General features: G+C 35.6%; 2 protein-coding genes across 2 annotated transcripts in view; both read left to right on the forward strand.

Annotated features, from left to right (window-relative positions):
• The first annotated feature begins 1,885 nt into the window (after positions 1 to 1,885).
• On the forward strand, positions 1,886 to 8,803 carry socs6b (suppressor of cytokine signaling 6b). Its single transcript, NM_199625.2, has 2 exons — positions 1,886 to 2,267; positions 6,130 to 8,803. The coding sequence occupies exon 2, from the start codon at positions 6,247 to 6,249 to the stop codon at positions 7,843 to 7,845; it is 1,599 nt and encodes a 532-aa protein (NP_955919.1). The 5' UTR covers positions 1,886 to 2,267; positions 6,130 to 6,246; the 3' UTR covers positions 7,846 to 8,803.
• Positions 8,804 to 11,996: 3,193 nt separating this feature from the next.
• The window catches only part of LOC110437736 (neuropilin and tolloid-like protein 1), a 45,342-nt gene continuing 37,460 nt past the window's right edge, over positions 11,997 to 19,878 (forward strand). Inside the window, exon 1 of the mRNA XM_073926828.1 lies at positions 11,997 to 12,179. The gene's annotated coding sequence lies outside the window, so the exon portion shown is untranslated. The remainder of the gene's footprint in view (positions 12,180 to 19,878) is intronic.

Below are 19,878 nucleotides of genomic sequence, written 5' to 3' on the forward strand. Positions count from 1 at the left end.
CCAAGTCACCTTTTAGTTTTACAGACTTCATGAATATGATACAAAATAGAATAAAAGCACTTAAACATACAACGTTTCTGTATATCTGGATTAGAAAATAATATCAAATTACATTGAAATGACATAAATCAGATTTTAAAAATAAAAATTGTTGGTTATTAGGTTTTTATTTATTCATTTTCCTTCAGCTTAGTCACTTATTTATCAAGGGTCGCCACAGCGGAATGAACCGGCAACTTATCCAGCATATGTTTTACACAGAGGATACCCTTCCAGCTTCAACACAATACTGGGAAACACCCACACATACTCATTTACACACATACATTCATTCATTTTCTTTTCTTTTTGACTTACTCCCTTTATCAAGCAGGGGTCGCCACAGCGGAATGAACCGCCAAATAATCCAGCACATGTTTTACACAGCGGATGCCCTTCCAGCAGCAACCTAACACTGGGAAACACCTATACACACTCATTCACACACATACACTATGGCCAATTTACCTGTATCGCATGTCTTTGAACTTGTGGGAAAAAACGGAAAACCCAGAGAAATCCCACGCCAACATGGGGAAAATATGTAAACTCCACACAGAAATGCCAACAAACCCAGCTGGGACTCAAACCAGTAGCCTTCTTGCAGTGAGGCGACAATGCTAACCACTGAGCCACAGTGTTGTCCTCATTATTATGATTTGTTGCAAAAAAAATATATAAAAATAAAATGATAATAAAAATCACATATCAGTAGGCTACAAATTTGTATTTTTTCTGTGTTTATTAAACTTTGTTAAACAACGTAATTGCTCATTGTCTGTTTTCTTTTAAAATCTTTCAGTTTGATATTAAGGAAAAATACTTCATTGAATTCATGTGCAAAAAATTCTATAAATATAATTCAATATATCATATAAAGCATATAATTGAAAAAAAAAACATAAATATTGCCATACTAATTGCGTGAAATAAACATCTGTACTGGAAGAAATATTTAGCACAGCCTTGTATGCCTAAATTGAACAAGGAAAAATTATTCTTCCTTAAACATTACATAAATGTTTAAAATAAAAGCAAAAATGTAACTTTCTCAAACATCAACATATTGTTACAACACATTTTTTTTTATTGCAGGAAAGCAGACTGTATTGAAAAGTAATGCTTAATGATCTGCCAAAAAGAACATTATAACTCCAAGCAGAAAATAACTTTTTGCATTTGCCTTGTTTTAACCCAATTTGCAAACTGAAGAGCTTTTTGAAAATTTACATTTAGAGTACATTTAGAGTCTCTGTCGTGTTAATGAAAGAGAACTGTTACACACATATTGTGTGCTATATGGAATGCAAAAACTTTGAAGCTCAATATCCCAAAATCATTTAGAATGCATAAAAAAAACTATAATTCCAAGGTGACGAACTGGTTGCTTTATGTATACATTAAATTTAAATAATAAAATTATTATAACATTCATGCAGAGTAAATAATTCATATGTAATTAAAGATAAAAATGGTTGTGTTGGTTAAGAAACACTGTAGACTTATTATTAAAATTATAAAATATGATTTCAAGCAATAAAGTATCTTCTAAAAGTATTTGCATTTGTGACAATTGTTGTAGTAAAATATTAATAATACAATAATAAAAATACACAAGTTAGCAATAATAAATATGGTAGCACATATATTAACAACAAAACACAGCATAACATAAAGCTAACATTTGAAAAAACATGATTGTGTTGCCTAGCAAAAAAAAAAAAACATTAATATATATAGGCTACAAAATAATTATATATAGTTATTATAATATAAAACGCGATAAAAAAAATAAACCGATATTACAGTAATATTTTTGAAATGGTCTATTTTGCTCAAGCAGACTGAGTGAGCGGTGTTCCAGACGAGCATCAAAGATCTCCTCCCTCCTTCACGTTCACTCCCATGATGCAACAGCAAACAAAGAGGGCAGAGAAAGAGGCAGCGCCAGCAGAAACGGCTGCTAGCTAGGAAAAAAGTTTTAAACGCTGAATATAGGCACAATTCAAAACTCTCCCAGCGTAAGGTGTTACTTTATCGCAAAACGCGGCCCTTAAGTGCCCATTATTCCTCGTGACAGTCGAAAGTGAGTTCGTTTCTGCGCTGTTTTTGCAAGTGCAGGTATCAGCTAGCTGTGAAATCATAATGAACCCTAGGGTGATTTCATAGCTCTTCGGACACTAATATGAAAACTCCTGTTAGTTGACAGTGTATTCAAGGCTCGGCAGGTAATGTATAGTTAATATTTATATGTAAATATTGATGAACTAGTGTTGTAGCGTTGGACAGAAGTCATGTGTAATACACAGGGCCTGTACAGGTTAGCCTGAGTGCTAACTGCTCTTAAAGCGTTAGCACGTTTATATTAATGTATTCAGAGAGTGATACATTATGATTTTTGAATTATATATATATTGTTTATAGTGTGACGGATTCGTATTGTAAATCTGTTATTAGCTGGTGGAACAATTGATGTAGATATGCTGCTTAATTTTATACTGCCATACATACAAATATTTAACCTTCTGTAAAATAATGTAATCGTTTTTAAAGGTACAGCAGATGTAAATGGAAGTAACTTTGGTTTTATATTCGGATATTCAGACATTCTGCTTAATAATATAATTTCAGAAAAGTATTCTTTGCATATTTTAAATAGGTTAATCATATTAGCAGCAAATGACTATCAAAGTACAGCATTGTTCACAGTGAATTAGAGTGTGTTGATGTTGTTTTGAAGTCACACTTACATGCTAATTCTGATTGAATATTGAAATAAGCGCTGTAAACAATATAGAGACAGTTAAATGACCAAATGTCCGAATATAAAGCAAACTTTATCCCAATCACATGTGAATGCCGTCTTGATAGTCCTTAATAGTTTGCATGGTTTTTAACTATTGTTCTGTATGTTTAACATGTGTGCAGTGGGCTTTTTGATTATATTCAAATGAATCTGGTTAATCTGTGCTGTTTATTACATCTTCTATTCCACAGAATCTTTATTTTGTTAGCTTAATGTGTATGTGGAGGAGTATGATTCATCTGTGCGTGCTTTCCCCCTAATAATAATGAATAATGTTTGAAGTTGGGAATTTGATTTGAAGTACTTTTTAATGTCCTGCCATATTACATGTTTTTCTCCATATAAAACTATATTAGTTATCGTTAATGATAACTGTAACAGGGATTTTAAATGTCCTGCAGTGTTACATGCAGCTGTCCGTCTGAAACTATAGATGTCATTTATAAAAATTGTGTATGTTTTTTTGTTTGTTTATTGTTTCCTCATGATTCAAATTCATTGGTATCCGTTCGTTATTATTGAGTATGATATATTCGTGTAACCGATCACAAATCTCATGGTTTGGATCACTTTATGCTTTAGTTACGAATTGGACCATTTTTCAGATCAACCAAAAATGGGGGAAAAATGTAATTTGCTTTCCTTTTGTTACAAAAACATTACTGCATGACACTTTTGGTTACAACAAACAAAACTGAAAACCAGTACTTTTGTTAAAACTGAATTGGAGAAATAATCAGCTGAATAAAAAGAAATTGTAAAATATTCAGTACTGTGAAAAATTCACTGTTACATCTACTTTTTCTGATGATGCTAAATGTATAAATATAACATAATAACTTTTACAATCCATATTTGTTTTGTCTCATTTTCAATAAATGATTCAGTTATTCACTCATAAAACTTCATGTTTCGTTACGAGGTGTCATTTTTAAAGAATTATTCAGTGGCATATTTTTGATGGCTGGTTGTCGCAACCTATTGGTTTAATAATGTAATTGCTGCCTACAATTTAAATTTTTGAGTGACAAGTTAAATGCATATGAAGGTGTTTTTAATCTTTACCATGACAATCAGTGGTTTTATCTAAACTGTAAACTGTTTTCCAGTACTTCTGTGTTATTTGAATGTTTGCAACTTCATAACTTACTCAAAAGACTAAAGACTGAATCTCTTTCTTAATTTTTGAGTTTTTCAAACACAGATTTGAATGCAGAAATTTGACGAATTAATAAATATATGCAAATCACCATTTATAATTGTTGTGTGGTTGTTGAGATCCTGATCTTTTAATGATTAATTGCGCAGCTTACACGGAATGCATTAATGCAGCCGTAAAAAGTAGTGATGGAAAACACCTTTAATAACCTAAGAAACCCACCAGATGCTGAATAACCCACCATGACTTCTTCCATCATCATCATATTTTACAGGAAAGCCTAAATGCTTTTATACATGATTTAAATGACGTGAGAGGCGATTTCTCTGTGATTGTTACAAATTTAGCATTAATCTACAAGTTAAAAAAAACTGGATTAGCCTAATCTGCCGGTCAGTTGTGTTCCAAATTGTGGATTGTGATCTGTTACACCCCTATGATATATAATAATGTCTTGTTTAGAATATTACCCAGCTATTCTTTTGAAAATAAATTTTTAATTTTTAAATTAAGAAGTTTTTACTCAAGTGTGCATTTTTATTTAGACAAGCTAATGTACACAATTAAAGGTGTTATTCTGCAAGATTATATATAGCATTATTTACGATTTGATAAAGTTAGAATGATCAGCTGTTATACTTTACAATAATCTAATATTTATTTCATTTTTTTTTCATATTATTAAAGTTGATAAGTCTTAATTTTTATGTGAATTGAAGCTATGATTCTCATAACTGTGAGTTTTTAGACCAACTATTTATTGTAGTCTATTTAACTGGGTCATCAATCAGCCATAATAGAATAATATTGTTTAATATCTAGCTCTTATCACTTATTAAGATACTAAACATTATATTTGTAGTAAGGCTGTGCGATTTGGGGAAAATATCGAATTGCATTTTTTTAACAGATGTTTCGATTTGACTTGCAATTTAATTTTATAGTCAAGCTCTAGCTCATTATTCTGTATCAACTTCTTACTGCTAAAGTGCAGTGTGTGTTGGTCAAAAAGGATTTGAAAAGATATTGACCTACTCCAACGTTTATTCAAATTTGTTTTTAAACATTCAGAAATTAAAATTAAACACTTTTTTTCTCCAAAGTAGTGAGTTATAGCGTTAGTCCTCGCCGGGTGCCTTGTGGTGCTGGATGTTGTATTTCCTCGTGCTGTGGCCACTATTCTGTGACAGCTCTTACGAATTACCAGTTTTTGTTTGGTGTCTGTAACTTTGAAACCAAAATATTTCCATATTACTGACATGCTGTTTTTCTTTGATATCAATTTGTCTATTAATGCTTCTAAAGCGACAGACGGCATCATACCACTTGTCCACGCTTTTCTGTTTGTGTTTGGTTGCGCAATTCTGATTGGGCAGAACTAAAGTGTGCTCACTCAATTGGCTTGGAAGGCTGTCACACACAGAAAGCAGTCACACATTTGCTCTGGGTGGGGGATATTATATGATACATATACATTTCATATCACAGCTTTTTGCGATTAGCTAATTGCAACGTTTCAAAACGCAATTGTGATTCGATTTCGGTTAATCGCACAGCCCTAATTTGTACAGTTACTTTGTTGTTGTTTTGTGACATCATAGGGCAACTCAAGATGAGCCAGTCAAGGCCAAAAGCAAAAACGTGAAAAATATAATACTGTCATTTATATAAATATTATTAGGCATGCACTAATTTTCATTTTTCAAGCCAGTTTTCAGATTTTCATGGCTGATTTTGAATGTGGTGTCTTTATAAGCGTATATGTGGTGTCTTTATAAGCGTATATGTAGATTGCAAAATATTGCAGATTGCCATTTTTAACATTTTATTAAGCAGTAGATAAGAAATAAAAAATATTACTGCACAAATGAGATGTTTATTTACTCTATTATAAGCCAAACAATTTTCATCCATTAAAATGTTCTTGCATGCAGCACGAGCATTGTATAATTTCTGAATCTGAAGCAAAAACAGAACAGTCTGACCTGGCACAAATGACATTTAAAAAAAATAACTAGACTTCCGATTTTTAGCCAGTAGAATGGTGCATCTCTGGTTATCATTTTATGAGATTGCTTTTTTATACTCTATTATAATGTAATGTCATATTCTCTCTGTTTTGTAGGTATGGCAGTTGGTGGCCACATGTGATCAGCTATGTGTAAGTGTTCACAATCATCTCCCTCATCCCAGGAACATCACGCATAATCCCCCTTTAAATTATTAAGGGGGATCTTTCAGAATGAAGAAGATAAGTCTGAAGACAATAAGGAAGTCGTTTAACATTAAAGGCAAAGAAGAGAGTGAATATGCTGTATCGCAGCCAGACCTGGCAGCCAGTTTTTCTGCTGAAGACTCTCTGTTTGGAGGGTGCTACAGCAAAGATCTCGTCAGCAGCGACCTGGATAATGAGGACGAAAAAAGATCCAAAGTCCGATCTAAGAGCGAGGGTCTCATGGGCACCTTGAAAAGAAGACTATCAGCAAAACAGAAACCAAAGGTCAAGGGTGGTTCTCCATCTGTATGCTCTATAGATGACGACACCTTCTCCTCCTCTTCAGCACCCATTAGTCTCAGTGACTTAAAATCCCAGCGTTCCTCCCGCTCCACATCCGTCCATAGTCATCATTACAGTCCCACCCCGTGGCCTCTCAGACCAGTTAACTCGGAGGAGACATGCATTAAAATGGACGTTAAAGCATTAATGAACTCCTCAGATCCTAGTTCGACACTCAACAGTGTCCACCAAGACTTCCTGGACCTCCAGAGAGAGTTCGGAGAATCAAGTGATTCATTCAGAATCACCACGCGTGTGCCAGACCACCATTCCGCCACTCAAAATGGCGATTTGCACCTTGATATGGATGAACATGTGCCTGTAGTCCTTGGTCTTGCAGCTCAGGATTATATTCAGTACACAATGCCTTTAGATGATGGACTCTATCCTGATGATGAAGGTTCCCGCTCTTTTTGCTTAGATGCCACCACGCCCATGGATATCGTTCCGCAGTCAGAGGGATGTGGATCTCTTCATCAAGATGAAGAACCAATTGACCAGGACCTCCTGTCACCAGATATATTCATGGAGTCATCATCGGTGAACCAACTCTTTTTAAACACTGCAAATGTCTTGCTGCAGGGCTCCAGACTCGAAGCCCCTCTTTCCCCCTTGCTACCTCCGTTGCCCGATAGTTATCTCCAGAGAAGCTTCTCTGGATTTGCTGGTACACACGCTCAGGTTGCAGAGAGAGTCATGCACCATCTCAACTTTGACCCCAACTCGGCTCCAGGGGTGCAGAGGGTCTATGATGCTGTGCAGAACAGTGGGCCTATGGTGGTTACCAGTCTCACAGCTGAGCTGAAGAAACTTGCCAAGCAGGGTTGGTATTGGGGTCCCATCACCAGATGGGAGGCTGAAGAAAAGCTGACAAATCTTCCAGATGGTTCTTTTTTAGTCCGCGACAGTTCTGATGATCGGTATCTCCTTAGCTTGAGCTTTCGCTCACAAACCAAGACTCTCCATACTCGAATCGAGCACTCGAATGGCAGTTTCAGCTTCTATGAACAGCCTGACATTGAAGGCCACGTATCCATCGTGGATCTCATTGATAATTCAGTCAAGGATTCGGAAAATGGAGCGTTCTGCTATTCCAGATCTCGCTTACCAGGGTCCGCCACTTACCCCGTTAGACTGACCAATCCCGTTTCAAGGTTTATGCAAGTGCGCTCGCTGCAGTACTTGTGCCGATTTGTTATCCGTCAGTACACACGGATAGATCTGATCCAGAAATTGCCTTTACCGAACAAAATGAAAGATTACCTGCAGGAAAAGCACTACTGAATGCTGTATCCTGACTTGGTTGCTACTTGCACTTTTTTGGAGGACACAACAAAGCAGGTTTTGCTTACCTACAGAGTTTTGTTACCATTCAGTTATGTGTTTTGTTGAAAGAAAAGCTGGTGTTTGTCAGTCTGGTGTAGAGTAATTAATTCGGTGGTTTGTGAAGAGAAGCAATGCCAGAATGTTGTTATGAGTGTTTGGATTTCAGTGTTAGAGCATTTTTCGCATGTACTCTGTGTACTGTAGCATTTTATTTCTGTTACAGTCAAAGACAGTCCAGTATTTTCAGCATATCCCACAGTATGAAATATCAGCACACAACATAAAGCTCCAGCTTACTGTAGGGCATTTAGAGTTTCTTGGCAACAATGCACAGTGGTCTAGATGCCTTAATAATGGCCGCACGTTTGTGAATGCGTAGATTACATTCCTCCTCGCCGCTTTTTGGAACACAAATTCTGTCGTACTAGCCATTGTTATGTCATGACCTTATTCAAAGGGAAAATGTACTACACAAAATGCCAAATGATGTCCTGTCACCCTTCTGTGGAGTTCCTGTAATAAGCTATATTAGCTGCTCATATACGTGTCTGATCATATTCTCACCCCTTGTGTTTTGCATTCTTTAGCACACGTGATGCCAAGTTTAGGTGCCTCGCTGGAACTCGTCTTTGCTGTAGTTAATTGATTTTGGACTGTATGATTTGTTGTGTATAACAGTCATCTTTTAACAGGCATGCAGTTACGTTGTAAGCACATATGGTCTTTCCCCCCTTGCATTGCATTTTAAGTGTTCATTAGAATTGTTTATCACTGTTTGAAACAGAACGTTTTCCTGTAATGGACTATGTCAATGGTACAGTTTAAAATCATCTCTTTTTGGGAACAGAATTTGCTTACTGATATGTTGGAACTTGAACTTGTTCTCTAGTTCAAAATAAACATTTTATATGATTAATTTCTGTCCATTTGTTTTTCTAAAGTTAATGGTTCAAGACATCCTGGAGTACTTTTTCTGAAATTGTAACACATTTGTGTGTGTTGAGCATCATTTAAGACAACTTTAGCACCTATCAGCTTTAATTGTGGGGAAAACTGGAAAATTTAGAGCTTTTATCAATTAATTTCATCTTCCAGGTTTAAAATAATTATTTGGGTGTGATCAAAATCGGAGACGCAGCACGAATCTGCTAGTGGAGTGATGATGTGTCAATTTTTTATTATTGTTTATAGCGTAGTTTTCTTATCCTATGAGAAGAGCCTGCTTCTGAATTATTCATGAGAGCACATGCTTTCCGAAGGCAAGGCAGACCTGTCAAGCTGTGAGGGAGACTATGATGATTGTTTTCATAATCCATGGGGTTTGTTGCATGTTTTTCCCTGCAATTCTGTCAGGACTGATACAGCAAAGCTGTTGGTTTGTAGCAAGCATTTTTGTCGCAAGAGCTGTACAAGAATTGGTGAATGGCAGACTTTGTCTTTTATCAGTTGAGGTTGTTACCATTCAGACACATCGCCTATATCCGTGCTGCTGTGTTCACCATATGTTTAAAAACCTCCAGATTGCTGGCAGGGTTAATAGCTGAAATAGACAGGGCAAGAGACCTGCTGCGCTGCTATCCACTGTGTCTGCTTTCAGACCCGGGGATTGAGGAGGAGATAAGTCGTTCTCATTTATAGTGTTTGCATGATTAACATTATAATGATATAACAAATTGTGGTTATGTGAATATGAAATTATGAATAACAAATGTGTAGCAGTGCATTAAATTACTTTGTAAACTATAAAATCATGGGTCTCATGGTTTGTTTCTCATTTTGTGCGCCAACCGACAACAGTTGTTCGCTCCCCTCGTTTTCCCCTACTCTGCCGGCCACGCCTACTACTCCCTCTGCTCACAGAGCTTCACGCCCATCTTGGAGCATTTTTTTTTTTAAATTACTGAGGTAGACTTGAACCGAAAGAGAGGGGTTTCATGGCCCTTTAAACTCACCTATGCAACTAAATTGCTAGTCAGTTTACCTTTTTAGTTTTCTCGTTCTGTATGCACAACATCTCAGGCGTTTATGGGAGTGACAACTGAATTAACTCCTGACAAAAAGCAGTCACAGAACCAAATTTGCTCGAATGTATTTTCAGAGTTTTCTCTCATCTGAATGAGCAGTGCAAGAAATCAATGCGAATGTGATTCATCGTGACTCATTAGTGTTGCCAAATATTGCTTAAGAAAAACAAAGAAAGCCCATGTAAAACTCAAACCCAAATTTATGGAGATCAGCTATATGCCAGCTGCACCTGCCTACTTTTATAAATCTATAAACTGAGTCGCTTATGCCCAAGGATGCTTCATAAACATCCCTAATTATAAGTAAATATAGCAGCACTTCAAGGGTGTGCTCTGAAAAGAAGCCTTCTAAACAGAAACACAACACTTCTGTCAACTAGTTTAGTAAAAATTAACAGTAATAATGAGTCAAGTTGTGAAGGTTAATGCTAATTTAAGTGTGGTCGTCATGTTACATTCTGTGCTCAGACTGCATGATTTTCAATGTAGTCACGTCACAGATGTTTTCACACTGCATGACTATCTGGCGTAGCGTTTAGTCTCTACTGTGTTTACACTCCAAGATGAATCGGCGAGAGGGGGTTTCTCAGGGCATGACTTTACAATAGGAAGAATCATCGACAATTTAGTCTCAGTCTGCAAGCTATGTCTCAACCAAACACACGCGAGAAGTGACATGGAAACAACGTGAGGTGTCATAGTATATAATTTGGTATTAGCTACATAATGAGAAGAAAGCTTTTAGTGGGGTAGAAAATGTACTTATTTTGCTCACCTGGCTTAAGGGAATTAGCAATATCCTCTCGAATTTTTTTTTTTTTTTGACCCGGTTGTGATATTGCTCTGTTAAATTTCCACTAGTTCTTTCTGCATTTTTTGGGGTCCAAATAGATTGAACAGAAGCGCTTGTGGATGCTGCTCTTTCTTTGGCTGTAGATAATTGCTGATGTTATTTACAATCAGAGCACATTTCACTCTGCATGATTTTGAATCGCTGTCAGCTACAGATATTTAGCATGCCAAATATCTGTCGGGTATCGGCGACTCAACAGTGATTCTCTCAGCTCATGTCTTTGATAGTTCATACTGTTTAATTGTTACTCGCGTGAACGAGCACCGATTTGCCTGTGATTTCAGGCATTTGTCTGCGATTTCTCAAAACGGCGAGTCAGAATCGGGGATAAAATAATGCAGTCTGAACTGGGCATAAGATTTTTAAGATAAGTGTTTTTGCTTAAGTTATAGATTTTACAATATATTGTCAACGATTTTTTTTACCAAATTTCAAAATATTTGTCCTATGTATTTGACTGTTGTTTTTTCTGTCACCACCTCTTTTGGATAATTATATCTTTCTCTTTTTTGAGCTGTTTCTGACAAGACTTATTTCTGAATGTGTGTAATCCATGTTTTGTTTTGTTTTTGCTAAGAATTTGCATTGTATATAACTAAACATATGGTTAAACCCAAGCATTGAACAATCAGGTTTAGGTGATGGGTTGTTCTCCTTTGGTGATGTTGCTTGTTTTTCAGCTGAGAATTGTCCTGACTGCACATTCGGCATGGCTGTTATTTGACTGTTTTTGTGCTTGAATTAATGTTCTTTTGGAAATAACAATATAAAAGTGGGCAGTGTGTGGGATTTAATATTGGTTGCCAAAAAGGCGTTTTCTCCATTCAGCACATGCACATTTTAAAGTCTTTCATACTTTTTTCTTTTTATTATCAAGCAATTTGAGCCAGGATGACAACTTTTTTTTATTGTTAGAGTATTTGTAACTGCTGAGTAAGTGAGAGACCGCAAAGGGCAAAAAACTCCCTTACAAAAGCTTTCTGGCTGAATCGAAATATGCTGTCACATTCCATTAAAGACATGCTTATATCTCACGTAAAATACTTGATCATTTTTCTGAGAGTCCAGAGACAGATTGCTGTTATTTGTACAATTTTTCAGTTCTTTGGCCTCCTCATAATGTTAAAGTTTATTTTTACTTAAGTCATGTTTTCCTGATGCCACATTGTTTTTATCCAAATGTTTTCAACTTTTAAATGCAATGAATCTACTTAGTATGCTTTTTTTTTTAGTACTTTTAGGTGACTTTAATAGATGGAAGGTAAATGCAGCTGCAGTGGTGGAGATGAATGTTTGTCATGGGACGCGTCATTTGCAGGCTCTGACATTGAGAAATGTCTAAGATCCACAGTCCGTTGCCCAGTAAGTATTTTCTGTCATTTTGCGTTCATTTTGCTTGCATTGTTCTTTAACCAGTGGTAGACAGTTTTTCTTTAGAACAGACGTTTAAATATGCAGAACAATTCATTCATGTATTTGACTCATATGTTGTTGACATGTTCTTGAGTCAATGATTCCCTTACTAAATGGTGTGGTTTAAGTGACTCTTAATGTGATCTTACACCCAAAAATAACAATTCTGTCATCATTTACTCACCCTGTACTTGTAGTTTTTTTTCTGTTCTTCAAAAGTAGATTTTCTGAAGAATGTTGAAAACCAATGATCATTGACTTCAGTCGTATTTGTTTTATCTACTCTATATGTCAATGATTACTGATTTCCAACTTTCTACTTTTGTGTTCAATAGAAAAAAAAGCCACAGATTGGGAATTAAGTCTTTTCAATTCACATTTTTTGTTTGTTTGAGTGATTCCTTTAACAATTTACGTATTACAATCCTATCTGAAGTCTCCAGTTTATGATTCACTAAATCAAATAAATAAGCACAATTTTTTAACTACTGTCACAGAAATTTCTCAATGTAAGGGGTTGTTTATTTGAATTGTTAAGCCAATTTGATGATGTATTTTGTGAACATTCTACCAAACACGTACATTATCTGTCCCTGAAATAAAAGCATACATACTGTGAATAAAAAGTATTACATCACAAAAATTTCTAAAATGGATTAACTGTTAATTTCTGTGAGTTGTTCTGTAAAGGAATATGTCACTCATTTGGTTCTCAGTGTTTTTCTTTATTAAAAACACTTTACAAATGTACAACCCCTGTTATTAAACTTGTTCTCATCACAACCCAATTGAACCCACAGCTTTAATAGTTATGTTATGCTAAAAACAGTTATTTGGGGAAAAAAAACCTTCAGAAATAGGATGTTTAAGTTGTTATCATTCACATCAATTTATTAAAAATGTGAAATTATAAATTCCGCTATTAAATACAAATATATAATACAAATTAATTTACAATTATGGAAAGCGATGGGCGGCTCAATCAGTGCTTTTTAAAACACTATTCAATGGATTCAGGAAAGGGGGTGGGAGTCGGTGTTGGTCGGTCGGTCGGTCGGTCGGTCAGTCAGTCAGTCAGTCGACAGTGGCCTGTGGTGGGTGTACGTAAGAAGAGCATGTGTGAATGGCACTTTTGAGAGCAATTTGAGTTCTGAGAAAGCATACACAGCGGGACGTATTTTGCTCTCCAGAAATGTATATAGGGGTACGTAATCGGAATGAGCCTGGGTTGAAAAATGCTTGCAATACACCTTTAAGGCTATGGCTCTGAAATCATTTGATGGATGGAAAGCTGACAGTGATCAAGGGCGCGCTCTACTATTGAATTGTATGATTTAATGCTTAGTTTTGTATGATTTTTTTGAGAAGGACAAGATTAAAGGTCAGGCCCTGTCACATTTTTTGTGAGTGAAAATTTACATTTCTGACAGAATGTTCCATATAATGGTAGAACAATCTGATGAGGTATATTTTGCACTGTAAAATCCTTTCTGTTTATATATACATGTTGCTAATAAAAACAAATCTGGCCTCATTTTACCCTTTTTGGACAATCTGACACAGTGAGACAAATTGTCAGGACACCGGTCAGGTGTACAATTCAAATCATTCTGACATAAGTCTCCAGATACCAGTTCTAGTTCAGTCCAGGTAACTAGATGTATGCGCACAAATGATGGAAAATATACTAGTGCCGAATTTTAGGATTTAGTATTGTAAATTAAAATCATATTTAATTTGCATTATTTGTGAACTAAACCTGCTGTAAAAAGGCAAGCTGTTTAACTGCACTGTGAAATACTTGCATTAGGACATGTTTATATTTGTGTTACCATTGGTCAGTATTAAATCCTCAACATTGTAAAACTAACACAAATGTATGGCCATGGATCTTCCTCTGCCAAATATGAACAAATGTAAAACAATAGGTTGCTTTCTCAAATTCATGTACACCAAGTTCTTCTAAATACGTTTTAAAACTTTGAATAAAGAGTACTTAAAGGGTACTTATTTTATCCCTTTTTCAAAATTTAAGATAAGTCTTTTGTGTCTCCAGAGTGTATCTGTATATTTCAGCTAAAACACCCATTAGATTATCTATTAAACCTTTCAGAATATTACAATTCTTTGCTCTCAACACCTTGTAGCTGTTTTTGTTGCCTGTGGCTTTATTGTCAGTTTTCCCTGCCCACTGTTCTCGCGTGCCTGTCAGAGTGTGCCTCAATCTCTGCCTCAGCTGCGTCAGATAAACAGCACAGTGACGGACATAAAGGAAGATCTCATGTATTGTTGTGAAAAATACTACAGTAAGAACTTCCCCAATAATTATTTGATGTATTTGTTGTGGAGTTAATTCAAGCCTTTCGATGAATCACACACACAGTTTTTGCACGACAAATGTGACAGGATACGCATTATTATCCACTGTTGTATGGTTATCTGTTATGTTAATACACAAAATAAACCTGATTTAACTTCCACATTCCGGGTTATAATTGTACTGACTTGCGACTGTGGTGATGCAGGCTGTAATTCATGACCAACATGCACAGTTTTTAAAACTTTTAAAACTTGTTAAACTCATTCTTCATCACATTTGATGATGATTGATAATCACAGAGAGCTCAACAGATATTTTAATCCCAGTTGCTTTGCACCTATTTGATTTTGTACTTTTTAAATGTCATCCGTTTACTGCTAGCAAGGACTCTCAGAGAATTCTGCTGGAGTATTTTCTACTTAGTTTGATCATATGTTGGCTATTATGTTGTCAGTGCGTTATTTGTCAATCCTCCACATCGTTGTGTGACCCTGCTATAGTAATCCATCCTGTTGAGGCTCTGGAGGATGCTTTATTACAGGTGGTGAAGGATTTTTGTTCTCTGTTTATTACTCCCTCCCTTCTGTTTTAATTGGTTTCTTTGGAATTTCACATCAGACTCCTCCGAGAGCTTTCTACACTCCACTTACCGGAGTGCCTTCGACGTTTTAATCAAATTTACCACTTTGTATCTGTGTCTACTGAGTTTGCAGTAATTGAGGGAGGTTTGTTTGAAAACAGGGTTCATACTGTATGTCCACTTGTTATTTAGTAATCAGCCTCAAATGCAGTATATCAAGTATATCAAATTAATTTATAGAAGTGTGGCTCACTTTTTGTGATTGGTTCACCAGAATAGATGCATTTGGTTGTTGTTTTGCTGAACGTTTTTGTAGTAGCCCTCCACTCACATTTTAACCCTTTGATTCTGTTGTGCTTGAAAAGCCTCGCAGGACTGCACTTTCTGACATGAATCCACCAACGCTTGCAACATCAACCATTATGGTTCTTTCAAACTCCCTCATTCTTTAACTTACTTTCTTAAATTTCACCCACAATTCTCATTTATCTCACTGTAAATAATTTGCACCTATCCCATTATTTCATCTGTTCCAGTCTATTTCTTTTTATCTAATGGCAACTGTTCAGCACAAGATAAGACTAAACGTTTTTTCTGTTCACTGCTGATTTGCTCAGTATCAGGGTATATTCTGTAAACGCAAATGTTTCATTAGAGATTAAGCGCTATATTGGGTTTTATTCTGTCCTTTCTGGAGTTTGACTGGCAAGGCCAAGTGCCTTTTGAAGCATATGAGTACATTTGAATATTTCACAGAGGAGCAAAATGTCACAGATGAAACAATCCAATCACTTTCCTATAGCCTGAGGTGGCGTTTCTTCCTGGCTTGATGATGAGGAAACGTTATCTGTGCTAGACCGGCTCATACGAATGTTGCTTGACACTGAATTTATATTGTAGACAACCTGTTATGTATTCAGGTGAACCCATGGTTCTTTCAGCCTCAGCCTTTGTGAGAAAAATAAACAGTTAAAGTCTGTATACAGCAGGAAAGATAACTATATTAGCAGCCTCGGCCAATATTCTGTTTATTATTTCGTAGCCTCATGCTGCAGTTTTGTGTTTTAACGCTTCGGAGTGAAATGCAAAAGTAAGTGTATTGTATAATACCTGATCCGTTGGGAAAATCCTGGTTGCTGTATGATTGCTCGCCACCACAATAGCTGAGTGTATCAACAACACTATGAGATATGATCTCAGATGTTGTTCATCAATTGTAAATTGATCAATTGCTTTTGTTGAACATAAATGCTTTAGTTCAACTTATTTGTAAAACAATTATTTATTAGAAGATTGCATGAAGTTTAAGAGTAAACAGAAGCTTCTTAAGCATTTCTCATGAGTTACATGTTTTCTTAAATACAAAACTTTGAAAAAGAGCATTGATCAGTTTTCTCTCTGCATGTTATTGGTGCTATTATGGCACTTGGTGGTTAATTCCTTAAGGTTCTAGTTATCTGACGAACCCCACTTAACTGTAAGTCTAACTTTCCAGTTAAACAGAGATGTGGAGTCATTCTAAATTCATTGAAACACTAACAGCAGATTGTCCTGATGAAGACCATAGCAACGAATCTTTCAGGCATAGCAAGAGAAGCAGATCATTTTAAATGTTTAATTTTTTTAATATTATCATCTTTACAACGTCACTAACTCATTCAATTCCCCTCAAAATAGCTTTCTCTACGATAGACATTTGCATCAGAGGACAGATAACAGGATATTGTGAAATCTCAATCGGAGATCGGTTAAGTAAGAAAAACTGAACCTAAATTTTGTAAATGAATCAGTGAAAGATGAGGGTGAAGTGTCCTGGTTTGGTGTTGTTTCCTGCAGCAGGAGTTTGGCCTCGTATAAAACTACAAGACAGTGTGAATGCAAATGTTTACGCATAACAATGAGCACTGTAAAATGGGTAAAGCAGTTGATTGAAGCTAAAAACATTGAAATGGGTTAAAAAATGTCATACTGTATGCTGCTTTGCTTCAAGTTTGTAATGTTGTGATTGTTCTCATAGCTGATTGGTTCAGTCCATGTCTAATACTGCTTTACAAAGGCTGTTTTAAAAATTTTTTTTTAAAGAAGTGTCTTGAAAAAAATTACTGTAAGTGCATTTTTTGTGTTGTTATTCACTGTAAAAATGCTGGGTTCTACACTATGGACCCTTTTCACAAAACCGTTATGACGTGTTTAACAGTCATCATAATGTTAAATCCTTGAAAGGTTTTAATATTTTAATAAAAAAAAAAAACGTATGAACTTTTATATGCATTCATGAATGTATTATATCATCTTTGCTTCAAATGACAAAAAACTAATTACCACTTATGCGAGATGTTTCTAATGCAGCGTCTATGGGGCTGAGAGTAAATTTGACTTTATTCTTTCTTCTGGCTGCCATCATCAGTCTCACACATTTTTTTTTTCCTTTTTCTGAAAGTTTTGAGAACACCATGCTGGAGTTTTTCTTTTATTATTTCAGCAAATAAGATTGTAAAAAAAATTATTTGTTGTACTCTTCTATTCACTGTGCTCTGAGTTTACCTTACTATGATGTCTTCCGCTTCTGAGAAACCCGGATATTTGAAAAGGGTCCTTCATGTTGTCTCAACACAAATGAACTTAATTGTTTTTACACATTTAAGTCGATTAAACAATTAAGTTGTCCCAAAAACAAACTCATGAATAGATTGAGTTTCTTTTGAATGTGTAGTTTGAACATGCAGCAAAAATCTTGTATTATTATATAAATTGTTAAGTGGATTTTCTCATTCAACAACAATGATTATTAAAACTTTACAGTAATTATTAATCTTGGTTTGAACAGATATTATGGATCCATTAATGCTGATATAATTACCCCTATATTTCACCCCAAATCAGGTTGGGTATTGGAAAACTGGCCCATCTGAGCAAAGTGGAAACTCAGCCCATCTTTGCTCCTAAAGGACTATACCTTTCTTAGTACTGCCTTTGTACCAAATCATAATAACAATCACCTGTTGATATCACCTGTTTCAAATCAGATCATTATTTAACAAATTTTCTTGATTACTAGCCCTAAATTGCTTGTCTCAACTTTTTTTTTTTTTTAAATATGTTGCAAAAACCTAAATTGCAATATGTGTTTATTATTTTGAAAAATAAAACAAAAATCACGAGGAACACTTTTAATAATGTTTGTTGTGTTTTTGGCAGTGAAATACATGTCAAAGTAAATTTAGAAATTACTACTACTTTCCACGTTTTTTTTTTCTGTCCCAACTTTTCTGATTTGGGGTTGTATTTCTTTTTAGGCCATTAACAGAAGATCTGCATTTTTAAAAAATATGCTTTTAAAAACTAATCTTCATTTGGCAAGCTGTTTAGGCCCTTTTGTTGGTAGTTCACACAATTGAACGTCATCTCAGCATCATCAAATACAATCGACGCCTCGGATTCAGTCTCTTTAAGTGCATAAAGAGCAAGTCTGCCAACAGTAAATCACTACGGCATATGCAGCCTTACAGTGGGTCTCTACCAGAGACCTGCCGAGTTGAGCTTTTTGTCACATTGACGCTGTCTTTATCTGTGAGCCATGCCATCTGTCAGAAACCCCAGAAGACCTCTTTCTGAGCACACCATGTGTCTCCACATAAAAGCGTGGCTTAAGCAAACAGTACTGAGCGGCACCATACCTCACTCACTTGAAGATTCATTATTCTGTGCGATTACCTCGAGGGCTTTTCCAGATGTGGCTTCATAAATCCCAGAATTCACCTGTTGTTTTTCTGTGCTACCTACGTTAGCATTGACGATACTGCACATGAAATTATTAAGATTAAATTAAGTAAAATATAGGATAGAAAGTGAGAAGATCTGCGAATGTTTAGTTGGATTTCCATCTGTGTTTTGCTTTCAGGTGAGCTGTTTAGGTAGCGTATTAGCGGGATAGTGTGCAAAAGTGTCTCACGAGGATTCTTGATCAGTTTGATTGCATTTACATAACACTCCACTTTGCTCGCTCGTAATTTACTCAAAATTTTCAGCAGGGGAACATTTCATGATCACATTAAACACAACGCTTGAGCAGAGCAAACAGGGATACTGATAACGGAAAATATCATGCATCTATTGCATGTCTTAATGCAAAAAAAAATAAAAAATGTTCCTCCCAGATGAAAATTAAACCTTCACAAATAATATAATATGATATAATATAATATAATATAATATAATATAATATAATATAATACAATATAATATATATCATGATTAATCACACCCAAAATAAAAGTTTGCTTTGGCTTAATATATGTGTGTTTATGGGCTATATGCACAGCTAGTGTTTTAAAGCAAATGCTGAACTTCCGGAAAAGCTTATTTTCATAAGGTTTCTTTTACAGCATCGATGTTGTAATGTATTACAAATATAATCAGTTAAATAAACTTAAGCATCCATTTGGTTGTTAAAGCGTACAAAGAGACGAAAGACAAAGAAATTCCATAGAAAATACTGGGGTAAAATTAATTACTAACCCTAACTAAGAACTGAAAACTGAGGCTACAATTTGCACAGGCTCACCAAAATTGGATAGTAAAAGATTGGAAAAACGTTCCCTGGTCTGATAAGTCTCGATTTCTGCTGCAACATTATAGGGTCAGAACTTGGGATCAACAGCATGAAAGCATGGATCCATCCTGCCTTGTATCAACGGTTCATGCTGCTGCTGGTGGTGTAATGGTGTGGGGGATATTTTCTTGGCACACTTTGGGCCCATTAATACCAATTCAGTATTGTCTTAACGCCACAGCCTATCTG

The sequence above is a fragment of the Danio rerio genome, chromosome 2, assembly GCF_049306965.1.
Source record: "Danio rerio strain Tuebingen ecotype United States chromosome 2, GRCz12tu, whole genome shotgun sequence".
In the NCBI taxonomy this organism is placed as follows: Eukaryota; Metazoa; Chordata; class Actinopteri; order Cypriniformes; family Danionidae; genus Danio; species Danio rerio.

Bases quoted from the DNA above. Each gene is read 5' to 3' on its own strand.
- socs6b (NM_199625.2), top strand. From the start codon at position 6,247: ATGAAGAAGATAAGTCTGAAGACAATAAGGAAGTCGTTTAACATTAAA.